Source organism: Prinia subflava, chromosome 13 (assembly GCF_021018805.1).
Source record: "Prinia subflava isolate CZ2003 ecotype Zambia chromosome 13, Cam_Psub_1.2, whole genome shotgun sequence".
Taxonomy (NCBI): domain Eukaryota; kingdom Metazoa; phylum Chordata; class Aves; order Passeriformes; family Cisticolidae; genus Prinia; species Prinia subflava.
In genome coordinates this window covers 12218396-12232989 of record NC_086259.1, presented here as the reverse complement: position 1 = coordinate 12232989, position 14594 = coordinate 12218396, and the positions used below count along the sequence as shown (strand labels likewise).

Below are 14594 nucleotides of genomic sequence, written 5' to 3'. Positions count from 1 at the left end.
GAGTTATGGAAATCTGGTTACTTAATAGGGGAGCTATTACATCCAAACAATTCTATTGGGAGAGGAAAGACAATAAAGAAGTTGGCCAAGTCATGAGGCCTTCACTGACCATAAAATATAAGAAAGCACTCAAGACACAGAAACTAGGGCAGACCATGAAGGTAGTGCACAAAAACCACCACAAGCACATGGGGGCAAGATGCTAGGCAAGACAGACACAGCAAAATACACAGACCAAGAGAAGGAGTGCCATTCACATCGAAAGCCCTTTTTGCCACTGAAATGGCAGGTGTGCTAAATGCTTTTGCTTTAGTAAGGACAACAGAATAAACTACTAATAAAGATAAGAGCAATACAGAGTAAAGAAAACTGGACTAAATAAAAGGTTAAAAAATACTGAAGGATTATAGGCCAATAAGTTCAACTTCAGTTTTAGAAGTAGTATTAATAGTTTATTTGTTCCAGTAGGCATTTTAAAGGAGACAACGAAACAAAACAAGTCACTGTTTCCTAAGAACAAACCACGTCAAACAAATTTTCTTTTACAATCAAAGGAGATCTGGACAAATGGCACAGAAAGAGACTCAGTTTTGTTTTTACCTACTAGGACTTTTAACACTGCCATGCACAGAGAAGCCATGAGTCGTTAGAAATTTACTGAAGCCTTCTTCCCCACCCTGCTAAGATCAGGTTCACTATTGAGGGATCACAAAAATGAGCAGATGCTCTATATTCATGTATAAGCTAAATAAAGCTGCAGACTTTCATTGCATTCTTACATCAGGCGTCTGTGTCATCCACTGTCAATGAGAACCAGAAGGTTGCTCATTTTGAATGTACATTTGCTACTGTCTGGAAACAGCCTCGTGTACAGAAGCTCCTGCTCAGTATTAAAACAATGCTGGCTCATCCCTTACTAAGCTGCTAACTACACTTCAACATAAGCTGTCTAACTGGGGAATATAATTAAATAATATGCAGAACAACTGCTTCTAAAATACATTTTGCTTGCTCCTTGCTGTATCAGAGTGCACACTTCAGACTGGTAACGCTTGCCCACCAGTTGTTCACTCCCCAGTGATGTACTGGCACATGCACACGTGCAGCTGCGCACTCAGCCAGATTTCTCCAGAGAAGGAAGGTCAATTACTACCAAATGTCTGAACACAGTTCCTGTGCCAGAATTACCCAAACTGTTTTATTATTCTAAATTTACAAGCCCATAAACAAACATTTTCAAACAATAGGAGTTGCTGTAAGGTATGGAGAAAGTGCAACATGACCTAGGTCTTATAAAACTACTACTGTGAAAACAGGATCAGTAATCAAGTCCTTTAAATAGCATGAGGAAAGACCTGAACGTTGACATACACATCATGTGTGTTCTCAGGCAAGTCTGTCTCACAAGCTTTAAAAAGAATGACCATCTCCTCTGTTTTCCACTTCTGTCATGACACTTACCATTATCTCTTTCTGAACACAATGGTTACAAAAATATTTGTAAAAAGGGACAAAAAGCATATGTAGCTGTTTTTTACATTTCATTATTTTGCAGGTTTTGCAGCAGTTTATATATTTCTTGGGATGAAAGAGGAGCCTTAATCTTCACAGGGAACACAAAATAGCCAATAATCAATAGTTTTTCTTTTGTGCACTTAAAACCACGATTGATCAGAGTTCTCCTTGGTACACTACTGCACTAAAGCTCTGTAACTGGATGTTTAACTCTAGTTTTCCATTACAAACTATTACTTCCTACAAGCTTAAACACCAACTCAAAAAACCCAACAAACTCAAACACAGCAGTGTATTAGTCTATAAGGAGTACAACTGCCCAGCAAGCCAAATATGGTACTGAAAAGGAATTAATTGTGAAAAAATTAAGGTAGCAGGGTGGAGTAGGGAGAAACACACCCTTCTAGACAGAAGCTAGCAATACACAAAGCAGTACTGCAAGGTTAAGTTTTCAGAAAAGGAGGATTTACAACTTTCATTTTATGAAGCAGTTCACTCTCTTCAATGGTTTTGTGCTCTGTTTCATGGTCATATCAGATTATGCAAAAAAGGATAAAAATAAATTTTACTTTTGTCAATCATGTATGCCAGAGGCTCTTCTGTCGTGCCAGTCACAATTTCACTCATTTTCTTTTGTTAAGCAAGAATACTGGAAATACAGATGAAAAATAATCTGAACAGTGGGAGCTCATCAATGAGTCTTTTCCAAATTCTAGTCTGGATAAGAATTCATTATCCTTTGTAGAAATACAGAAGAATAAAGAAGCTGCATTAGTTTAAGCAGTTTAACCAAGAGAATAATCCAGCATATCAAATGTTTACAACTGACACTGACTAAAATAAGAACATACTGGCTCTTGGGGTGTAACTACAATAAGGTTTTTTGAGCAGCAACCACCTTCCCACACACCTTCCCACGCAAAGGGGGAGGGGAAATGAGAAGAGAGGTTCTTTTAACACAGATGATTTTGGCAATCATATTTACAGTGCACTAACACCTGTATATACACAACTGACAGAATGGCAAGCTTTAGGACATGGGAAGAAACAAGCAAGCAGGACAGGAACTGCAGGTGTTCACTGGTGTTCACTATCAAATAAAAATGTAACATGCAATTAAATAAACTCTTAGGCCACAGCCTGGTACACATTTAAACTAGAACCGTTGTCTTAGTGTACATCCAGCTTCACAGTGAAGTAATGAAATTAAATTTCAAATAGGGAAAGATCAGCTTTGAGATACATTGATAAAAAGTTATGTACAAGGCAGATACAGAATTCAGCTTCTAACTGTAAGATTCAACAAGAATTAGTCATTCTAAGTTCAGTTACAAAACAGAAAATAACAACCGGAAGCCCTAAGCAGTGTTTATACCTGTGCCTTCTCCAGCTCTCCTGCTATTTCTGGTTGATATGAAGAATGTCTTTAAATGATAACTTTATAAAGCCTTTAGTTCATTATGTAAGGATTATTCACTAATACTCATAACAGGTTTAGAAAAAAATCTGAAGCCTCCAAGTTCTATGGGCTCCTCTTTGGTTCCTTTCTTTAATCTGTGGCTATAGGACTCAAGAAGACACGGTATTTCACTGCATAATAACCTTGTAGACAAAACAGAAGCTGCTGCCCTCCAGTTTGATGAATCCCCATTTGTCATTCACTGTCAGATCTAAAGTCATCTTAACATGACCCAGTAGTTCAGAGATATTAGTGCACAGCCTTTTGGAAACAGCACACGGGCACAGCGGGTACTATCACACAGCATGAGCAGCCTTTTGACACTGCTCCTCTCAAGATGAACTATCGTATTCTGTAAGACCAGGTGTTAAGAGACTGCAAAAACCCTGCAACCCCAGAGCATTTCAGATGTGCAGACATGGGACCTGAGAGAAGCCTCATCACTTCCAAACTGGTGTGCTCAGCCTGACCCACTGGAAGTAGACTGAGCATAAAGGTAAGTGAGAAGATTAGGGAAATACTGAGTGAAGGGAACACAGGAATTAATTATGCTGTAATTGCCAGCAGGCCAGGCTTGCCTAGACTCTTGCTATTGTGGGTCAATTTACCATTCGCAGTTCTTCCTTTATGGGGGCAAAACCAACTCCATGAAAATGCTCTCCAGTTATTCAAACAGAATGAACTGAAATCCTCACCTAATTCACCTACCTGGGTGCCTTTACCACCAAATTACTCCTAACACGACCTTGCTCACGAACCTGCTGCTCTTATACAGAGACACTGCCAGTTCACTGCTCCAGTCCCCAAGCAAGCACTGAGCAGAAGCCAAGATTCCAAGATCAGGTGTAAGTAGGGCCGTATCAAAGACAACAGACAGAAGTGTGCAGGAAAATGTCTGTTTTAGCTTACAGGAGAGTATGGTGACACAGACCAGGGTCTTTGTGAAAACTGATAGAAAAGGAGGGCAGTAAGCCAAGGCAAGATGTGTGAGCGGGGAGCAGTTTCACAGTGGAGGGGAGACTGAAATGGGGGATCCCCTTTCTGATTATCAGAGCACAACACAGAGATTGAGAACTGGTATCGATAATATCTGAACAAACTCGTTTGGGAACTCTTCACACCTCGGCCAAATTACACTGTACTGCAGCTGGCCTGCATGACAGAGGGCAAACCATTCCACAGCAGGCAGTCCTACCATATAGTTAACTCAGTATTTCAAACCATAAATTATTACAGCTTTTTCACCAATATTTTATAATGCAGCTTAAATGTGGACTTGAAGTGCATTGAACTCAAAGGCTGTGTACATTAGAGAACTGTAATGAGCCAGAACAACAATCTGAAAGTGCCTTCTTTTCCCATCTGCTCACAGGAATGTAGAGTCAGAAACACCTTGAATTCCCTTTGCTAGATTGATACAGTAAAAGGCAGAAACACAAATCAGCCAAATGAAAAAGAAGATGTTGAAGCTGAGCACAAATAGCATTTCTTCAGCAAAGTTCAGAATGACACCCCAAAATATAGATGGTGACATCTGCATGCCATGTGACTGTGCCATGTGTAACTCTGTATCTCCTCCTAGAGTCCTAAATGGCTCGTGTTTATCCCAGCAGGAGTGGAGGTATCACCACATACTGCACATCACCCTCACCTCCTGCCCCTGACACAAAAAGCTTGGCAATTTGAAGGACAGCAGCGTTTGCTCTCAAAAGACTAAACTCGACAAACTACACTGATGAAATACAGAGACTTACGCAATTTAAAGAAGCTATGCAAAAACCAAAATGTTGACGGATTTTCTAAGTAGTTCTTTGGATTAAACCATGTACTTCCTTATGGCCTTGTTGTTTGATTACAGTTCTCCCAAATGACACTGTTGAAGCCTTTTGTAATCAGTTACTGAATCTCCTCATCACCATGTCCTTGACTTAGGGAACAACTTCTAGAAAGCATCTAAAGATACACATGAGTAGCTATACATCACTGCAGATATTATTACAGGCCATTATGCAGCCAGCAAAGCAATGAATCATTGTCACTAACAGTTAATAAATGCAACATGACTGGATTAGCAGTTTGTCATTTTGTCACACTTTCATTTTGGCTATGAAGATACAGAAGGCTACTCTCTAAAACAATCTTAGTTAAAAGGTGACAGTTTCTGCCCTGGCCCAACTACAATCAGTCACAATTTCATTCCCTCTCTAGCACAGAGCAAATGCTGTTTCTCGGAAAGTATGGGTAAGTTGCCCTTCCATTTTTTCCAAAACTATTAAAAAATTAAAACATGGGATTAAAAAAACATTTCTCACAGCATTTGTTCCCAAAAAAGCAGTGTTAGCAGCCACTAAAACATGAAGACTCATTAACCCTCTCCACCAACCTGCTAAAAAAACCCAAAAAACACCAAAAATATTCAATTCCATTCAAGAATTTTTTCTGTATTAAAAATTTCTCATTTTTAGAGGTGATGACTAATCTTCAAAGTGCAGCCTGAGAAACCATTTCTAAGCATGCAATTCCTAATTAGCTAAATATTAATATAAATAATAAGATTCTACATTTCTGGTATTAATAAATTAGCTTTAAATACTTGCTCATGTTTTTACCTACAAACATCTTTCATGCAACCTCAAATGAAGTTTTTGTTTCTGCTTTAAAAAAAAACAACACCAAAACCACCACACAACACCAAATTGAACCACATACAGAATTTTATTTTCATTACTTTATTACTGAAAGATCATGGTTTTGTAGTCAGATCCCCAGAAAGTTTATTCTTCTCTCCTTCCACCAGACCTGCAGTGCTTCAGATTCAAATTCATCTTCCCTGAATGACTTTGAATAGTTCTATGATTTTTTAATGTTCTCTTCTGCCAGTATTTCACAGGAACACTCACAGATGGGTGTACCAAAGGTAGAAGAGAATACTGGCTTCTTAATAAACTCGCTCCTGCCTTGCAGTTTTACTTAGCCTTACTGATCATTTCACTCATCTTAAATTCCACTGTCATTCGAACCCACATGGCATGCCTGGACAAATGCAGGGACTTGGATGTTGTTCTACTGGCTGGGCTCACTGCCAAGTCTGCTCCACGTACTTCCCTGGCCCACCAGGGCAGCTTGAGGCAACAACTCCCATATTTACGTTATTGCTGTGAACAGCCAAACTGCTGCTTACTATTGACCCAGGCCCCATCTACTCGAATTTATTCTCTCTCATTCACAGCAACATTACTGAGCTGGCTGCACTTCAGGTGGCATCTGACAAACTGCTTCCAGCTGGACAACACAGACCAAAGGAACGGCACCGGCGTGTTTTCAGCAGGGGGCAACTTTTCACTTTGAGAAAGAGCGAGCTTGTTTCTAATCTTCAGAAACATGTAAGACAAAAGCACTAGACCAAATACTTTTGCACCCTGACCATCTCTCACATCCCAAACCTCAGGATTTGTTTTCATTTACACTCTGACTACAATTCAACTGGGAGGAAAGGGGACAGAGAGTGATGTGCAACTATGAATTCACAAACAAAATAAGAACATTTTGTAAAACCGGGGACCTTTTTCAAATCCCTGCAATACACAGTCACTCACTACCTAGTGACTCTCACTGCACTACGTAGTGATCAAAGAACCATACTGCCAAAAGAGAAAATTTATTAAATTAGATTAGCTGCAACTACAACTGCTTAGGAACACCATACAAAAGATTGTTATTTTCCCTGAATAGTCTCATCCTGGTCAAGTTTCATTCAAATAGGCAAGATTTCATTTCTCCAGAATACTGTGAAAAATCCCAACATTCTCAAACGTGTCAGCTTGCTAGGATTACCATCTTAATCTCTTACTCTCAATTGCCAGGCATTTTTTTACTCCACTGATACCCCTTTAGTACACATTCTCCTCTGGTTCTTCCTCAGTGTTCTCTAAGCTCTCCTGAAGTCACAAGACCCTCTGTTTTTGGTCAGATGCAGCTGTTTGGTTTTCCCCCCTCCCCCCTACCAGCAGATTATATAACCACAGCCTATATGACTGATTTGCATTGTGTCCCTGTGTGTCAATGTTTTACATGCAGACACCAGCATCCACTGGCTTGTAAAATAAAATGATAGTAGCTCAATTTCCTGCAAGTGGTAGTTTATCACAATGTATTTAATACGCAGTTATTTAATAAATAAACAAATATTTCTGTTAGAAAGTGTCATTTATGCCTAAGAGAGAAAAAAAATGGATTCAAGTAACTTATCCATTCATTCCTTTGTTAAAGTAGCACCAGCTGATCCTATTCTTAACCCACATGAGCACTCTTTTGTACAGCAAATGTTAACAGACCAGCACAGACAGCTGTATTTATATGGATGGCTCAAATTATACGTATTAACCACAGCTACCATCTTGTGCAAAGACTTTCTTTCCTACCCATTTATATAGACAATCAAATCTAAACAGAATCAAAATATTTTAAATAATAACAAAACTTCAAGTGAACCACACAGGTGGACGAGGTAGCCTGGTAAAAAGACTTCAAAAGATGTCTCAAGCTCCCCTTACTCAGCTAAGGACAGCAAACTTTGCAACAGTTCTGGACCAGCTCTTTTGAACACAAAACCAAATTTCACCAAGAGCAATCCTCAGTCAACTCACCCCTCAAGTTCACACCTACTGCCAGCATCCAGCCCTTAATTTTCCACTCAATCTGATTATAAGACTACTCTCTTTTTCCTACCACAACTTGACCTTCTTAAGATTATTTACCTTAATCACGTCCTTGGGGAAAAGAACAAAAAGCATGCAACAACACTGCAAACTCAAAGTCAACAGCTTTGCCTGTTTTCTACTCTCTACCAACAATCCCTGACAGCAATACCAGTCATGAATACACATTTAGGGATGGAAAGAGGATACTTTATATATTAATGATGAAGGCAAAGCTATAAGACTGGTACTGTGGTGGTGTTTCGGTACAAATCAGTGGTTTGAAGACTTCCATGACATATCTAAATGAAGTAACACATATATAGTGCCAGTTTTCACTACAAGAGAACCCTGCCTAGCTGAGGGAAAATCCAGCACCCATCGTCACTTCAAAATACTTGGTATGTGGGCAGGAGACAACTGCTGAGCAGCCCAAGCAGCTTGTGGATACTCACAGAGAAAGGTCTGACACAAAATTTTCAAAAAGAAAAGATCAGGCATTACTCTGACACCACTGTAGAAAATGTGTATTTCAGTCATGATATCCAGTGACAAACTAATAACCTACCAGCTCTAAGCTAACAGAAAAAAAAATCTCTGTGGAGAACAGGAGCAAAAGTTTGCAACTCAATGAAAGAGCCAAATCCAGATACAGAGTCCTTATGCAGAATGAAGCTGCAGTTCACAAAGATGTTTTGAACTGTCACTAAGTTCATCACAGAACTGGGATGTCTTTTATATTCTTCAGAGGAAAAGTAAGAGACATTGTAAGATTCATTTGTAATATGATTACTGAATAGTATTACTTAACTAAATGTTAAGTCACAGGAAATATGAACAATCTCTCTCAGCTTGTTTCACCGTTTCCAAGAAAATAAAATAAATACTATGAACCTGAAGTCCAAGGAGGGTAGTTTGATCAGTTCTTTTAAAGAAAGCACTGATATTGTGGGAAAGCAAATAAACAAAATCAACCAGAGAAGATTATTTACATGGAAATATTAATTTCTCCTTCTCTACTTCATAACCCAAGAATAAAAGGTGGAAGTTAGGGTGAAACTCAAATATTACTGTTTCACTGGGTAACAAAACATTAGCCCATCTTAGCTCTTAGAATACTTAATCAGAAATAACAGGAACATTTTAGACAGGATGCTGAACAGCAACATCAATAACTCATCTGTAATTGATTTTCTGAATACTGAACAGTTTGCAGCCTCTAATTTTAAGTTAGTCCTGATTTCACAAACCAATAAGAAATAGTTTTGTATGACACAGAACCTTACAAGATCCCTAATTCCCAGCTTAGTACTATATACTCCAAGTACAGCTTTTACCTTGTGAAGACTTACTCCTTAAAAGAGAAGATGAACCCCTAAACTAAAATTTCAGAAAATATCATAGCAACTCCTATTTACTTCCATTTTGAGAAATTTGGCATTTAAAAACAATAACATCCTCAGCAGTGTGAAAAACTCTATGCAGTTTAATTGTTTAATAAATTCTAGATGAATTCCCCAAAATTATACTGAATAGTATTGCAAAACTGGTGGTGGTGAAGGGAATTGGGGCATCATTACAAAAGCATTCAAGCTAATTCAATTACCCAAGTGTCACATATGACATTCCAAAGGTCTCTTCACCAAGAAGACCAAGCCAGGTGGCACATCAAGCACTGCCACTGACAGTGCCCGTCTCTTTCAGCAGACTCTGGAGGACCTGAACACACTGAAATGCACAAGCTGACTTAGACATTTCAAATGCAGCTGATACAAGGTCGCATGATGCAATCGGATGCTACTGCAACAACCAAAGTTTTACAACACAGAGCATACCGAGGAGGTTTGGTTCACTTCAGAGTGATCTAGAGCATCACCTTTGGGCACCGGAGGCTGGAACTTCTTGGTCATAAAAAGATGAACCTAACCAGTACTAGAACTGTAGCAAACACTTTCAAAACATTGCAAAACCAAAGTGACAATTTCTTTGTTCTTTGGGACAAGGACACTGAACAATCAGAGAAACAGAAGGCAAGAGTTTGCAGAAGGTGCTCACTACCTAACATCCACTTGAAAGCAGCTGAGGAGCTTTTGAGAGTCTTTAATTTAACAATTACCTGAACAATTTTTTACCTCCACTCAAGAACTACCAGAAATGGGTTACCCCTTTAATTTCAATCCAAGTGTGCTGCAAAGATTGCAGACTTACACTAGGGATTTCAAGCATCTTCACACCACCTTTCATGCATTCTCCTCTGCAGCAGGAACTACAACTTTCAGATCAAGCACTAATAACAAGCACTAATGCAGAACAGAGGTCTCAAGTCCTGCTACTTAGCACAAACCTATGACTGTTAGACCTGCTATCCTGCAACCCACTGAAATTGTTCTGTAATAACTAAAGATCCCAGCTGATTTAACTTCTCTTACTGTTCTTTTAATATCATAAAAAGGGTAATCTACTGCCTGGCACTAGCACTGTCTTAGTAGTTCAGCTATCAAAAGTATTTCAAGGAAATGAAAGAATACCTCATTTTTCCTTGCTTTTGATTACAAATGCAGTTAAATATAAACATGTAACTGTATATACTTACATGTGTACATATATAAAAGAATAAAATCCTCACATTAGTCTCAGTATAAAAGACACCATTAACATAGATTTCCATATTATTTGCACAAGAACTTAGTACCAGACACTTCTTTCATCAGAATGCCAGTCTCAAACTTCTAGAGACAAAGCATGAAGGATCAGAATGTGTTTTTAGGTGTTCTCCATGAGCGTGGAAAACTTAGTAATTTTAGTATTATTTATTTCAAATTAAGCAACTTTCCCTGTGACCTACATGTTTTATTATTAGCATACATTTGAAAAAAAAATACCCTTATGCTCACTTTGCAGCACAACGAACACCACCACTGAAGGAAGTGATATGGGATTATGAAATAGATGCTTTAAGGAGATCTAAGAACTTTTTTATTTGTTCATCTAATATATTTGGAAGAAGGGTAAGGGAAAAAATATATTTCCAGTATGGGACGTCTCATATAAATTCTAATTTTTCATGTGTAAAATACATGGCCAGAATTAGCAGATGAGCTCTGGAAATACTTTTAACAGAATACATGAAGGCAGAGTCCTACTTTAACTCTTTTCCCTGAAGGCCACATCTGTGCACAGCAGGCGAGATCATCCCCAGAATTCTACAAAACAGTAAAATTACTGGAGTTGCAGATGCAGGATTTCTTACTGAGTGCTACTGCAAACAAACTAGTTCATGGTCCAAATATCAGTATTTTAAAATTTGACATAAGAATAGTTTTGACTTATCAAGGACAGAAAATTCTCTGTATTCAGAGTAACATCTGAACTTCCATTATTAAGGAATGCTACTCAAATACGAATATCATAACAGTGAGTTGATACCATACTAGTATTTCCAGTTTTCTCAGGAACTTGTTCTCTCATTCTCATCTATCATCAAAGGACAAAGGAACACAGTTTAGACAACCAGTTTAATGTCAAAGTAAAAGAAATGGAGGCGTCAAAATTATTTATGTTGTCATTTGTTCACATTTTCCATTGTTTTCATACGGTACTGTAATGCATTTATCCAGCTTGCAGAATTCAGGCCCTCTTCACCAAACACACCATCTGCTATTGCACCGAGATGGAAAATAGGCAAAGAAAGTATTCCCTTATCTGAACAAATCTGCAAATTCAATCTGAGCATCAAGAAAGTTAGGGATTTTCTAAGAAGTTAACTCTGAGTGCTTGCACATAGACTGCATCAAACAATTTTTTTTCTAATTAACTTAGGCAGACAACCGAGTCAGAGAACTAAACAACATGGCTGCATCATTTAGATTGGATACAGTCATGTTTCAGAGCTATCTTATCATCTAACACTTAGACATAAGACAGCCCATTACCAATTAAAACTTATTTCAAGTAGGTTAGAAAATAAACCACGCAGCCATCAAACTCTGGTACAGCTAAACAAGGCACAGCTGTTCCTTATTGATTCTTCACAACACAATTCACAGGGAATACTTTGTTTTCTGCAGTTTCAAGAAATACGAGCATTTTAAAACAGGATTTTCAGGCTCCAAAACTACAAAGGAAAGTAAAATGGAAGCACTGTGAGATGTATGCGTGCATCTGTACACACGGACCCAAAGAGCCGTCACATCTCGACACGCGGTGCTCGCCCACCCACACGTACACAAAGTCTGCAGAACACACTGGAGTGACTGGGATGTTCTATATACGGGGAACACTTCGGCTGAAACTTTTCATCGCAAGTGCCCGAACACTGCTCCGGGCCGGCCCCGTTAACGCTTTGCCCCTCTCTGCCCTGTCCCTCACCGGCCTCAAGGCGCTCCCCGGGCTCGGGGGGCGTGGGGCCACCACATCCAACCCGGGGCCTTTTCCCCGCCGGAGCCACCGCGCCCGGGGCGGCTCCTCCCGCACGACGCGAGCTCTTGGGTTTCTTTTCCCAAAGAAAGTTGTTACGGCGCGGAGAGGCCCGGCCGGGCCGGCCCATCGCCCCCCGAGCCCCCGCGTCCCGCGGGAGGAACGGGAGCGGCGCCGGGAAGCGGCCGCGGCCTGAGGGACGGACGGACGGCGCCGCTCCCCCCGGGCTGCCGCCTCCCGCAGCGGCGGGGCCGGCGCAGCCCCCGCTGCCCTCCCCGCCTCGTTCGAAGGAAAACAGGAACCCGACCGACCCCCCCCCGGCCCCGGGGCACACCTGCGGGCCCCAGCGGCGGCCCGGGGCCGGGCTGCCCGTCCTCGCCGAAGATCAGCCTGAAGTCGAACTCGTCGGTGGCGCCGCAGTTTGCCGTAGTCATGGGTTTGGCCGGCGAGGCGCAGCGAGACCCCGTCGCCCCTCAGGGCCGCGCCGGGTCCTGCCGGGCTGCGCTCGCCCCTCAGGGCCGCCGCATAACACCGGGCGGCGGAGGGGCCGGAGGGGGGGCGGCGGTGCGAGCGGCGGCTGCGGCCCCAGCGCGAGCTCCGGTGCCCGGGCGCTTCTGTCACTCGGGGGGGGCGGGCGCCGACTCCGGGCTGCGGCTGGACCCGCCCCCGCGCCGCGCCCCGGGCAGCGCCCCCCGCCCCGGCCCGCCCCGGCCCGCCCTCCCCGTCCGCCCGTCCCTCCCGCGGTGACGTCACATCACCGACAGCTCCCCGTGACCGCGGCCCGTGCCACCGCGGGACTGGGAGGGAGGCGGCCTCGCCCCGCCCTCCCGCGCCGCGGGGCCTGCCGGGAGTTGTAGTCGGCGGTCGGCGCCCAATCGGGCGCGGCCAGCGGCGCGCGGGGGGCGGGGCCGCGCGCGGGGCGCGCTGCCACGTGTCGACCCCGCCGCCGCCGAGCAGCGCCCGCCCCGCGCCGAGCCGAGCCGAGCCGAGCCGAGCCGAGCCCGGTCCCGGTCCCGGTCCCGGTCCCGGTCCCGCAAAGCGCAGACGGCCCCACGTCAGAGCACAGGAGCAGGATTCCCTTGCGGCGTGCGCAGCGTTACTTTCTAAAACACCTCATGTAAATAGGCGGTGCTCTTGGCACCAACTAATGACTCGAATAATTAGGTAGGATGGCGTAAGCCGAGGAATGTCGCTTGGGTAACAAATGCTGGCTCCGGGACTGTTAGCTACTTGCCTTCCGGCTCAGTGGGAACAGTGGCAATCAAGCACACGCAGAAGCACAGAATACTGAGCTGGAAGGATCCCCCAGCTCCCGGGCCTGCACAGGACACCCCGAATCCCACCAGGTGTCTGAGAACCTTGTCCAAGCACTCCTTGAACTCTGGCAGTCTGGTGCTGTGACCACTTCCTTCGGGAGCCTGTCCCACTGCCCAGCCACCCTGGCTTGCACTGTGGCACTTCCTCAAGCACTTCACTTTCTGCTCACTAGAGCTGTACTTCTGCATCAAGGCTGTACAACTGTGGGGAACTCTCCTCCGAAACCAGTTCCAAAAAGAATTTTAAAGCATGGAATAGGGTCTTCCCAGTCTCGTATTTTGTGAGATTCGCATCTAAAAGTTTTTAACTATAAGGAAACTAGTTCAAATATTCCTTAGCAATGTATGTCATCAATGGAGGGAGGCCAGCAGTCAGCAGGAAGATCACAGAAGCTTCAGGATGCTCGGCCTGCACAATAACATACCACAGTCTATAGTTTTGCCTTGCGCTAAGGTGGAAAGACAAAAGAAGGTCAAAATAAAATTATTTTATTTATTTATAGAATTTAAGTTGTTCTTGCAGCATAAGCATCTGTTCCCTGCAGGAGATGGCAGTATAGAAACTGTAATACTTGAGTCTACTTAATACTTGAGTCCTGTGTCCAGTTCTGGGTCCCTCACTTCAAGAAAGACATTGAGGTGCTGGAGCATGTCCGGGGAACAGCAACAGAACTGGTGAAGGGTCTGGAGCACAGGTCCTGTGAGGGTGGCTGAGGGAGCTGGGCATGTTTAGCCTGAGAGGAGGAGGCTCAGGGTGACTTTATCCCGTTTCTATAACTCCCAGAAAGGAGGGTGTAGCCAGGTGGGGATCGGCCTCTTCTCGCAGCCAATTAGCAACAGCATGAGAGGACGTGGTATTCAGCTATGCCAGGAGAGGTTCGGGTTGCCAGGACATCGGGAAAAATCTCTTCATGGAAAGGGTTGTCAGGCATTGGAAGGGGCTGCCCAGGGAAATGTGGAGTCGCCATTCCCGGAGGTGTCCAAGGAATGACTGACATGGCGCTCAGTGCTCTCTCTGGGTTGACAAAATGGTGATCAGTCAAAGCTTGGACTCAATCATCTTGGAGGTCTTTTCAAACCTAAATGATTCTATGATTCTATTCTCCGGTTCTAACTTCATGAAACATTCACTGTATGCTGTGGAATTAGTAAAATATTTATTCTTAATACATATGATTTAGGTTTGTGCTG

At 42.8% G+C, this 14594-nt stretch overlaps 1 protein-coding gene across 2 annotated transcripts in view; it reads right to left on the bottom strand.

Annotated features, from left to right (window-relative positions):
- NFATC3 (nuclear factor of activated T cells 3) overlaps nucleotides 1–12769 on the bottom strand; it is a 61336-nt gene extending 48567 nt beyond the window's left edge. For both annotated transcript variants that reach the window (XM_063410383.1, XM_063410384.1), the window contains exon 1: nucleotides 12422–12769. In XM_063410383.1, the coding sequence (XP_063266453.1) occupies nucleotides 12422–12521 (100 nt within the window). In that variant the 5' untranslated portion in view covers nucleotides 12522–12769. The remainder of the gene's footprint in view (nucleotides 1–12421) is intronic.
- Nucleotides 12770–14594: the final 1825 nt, after the last annotated feature.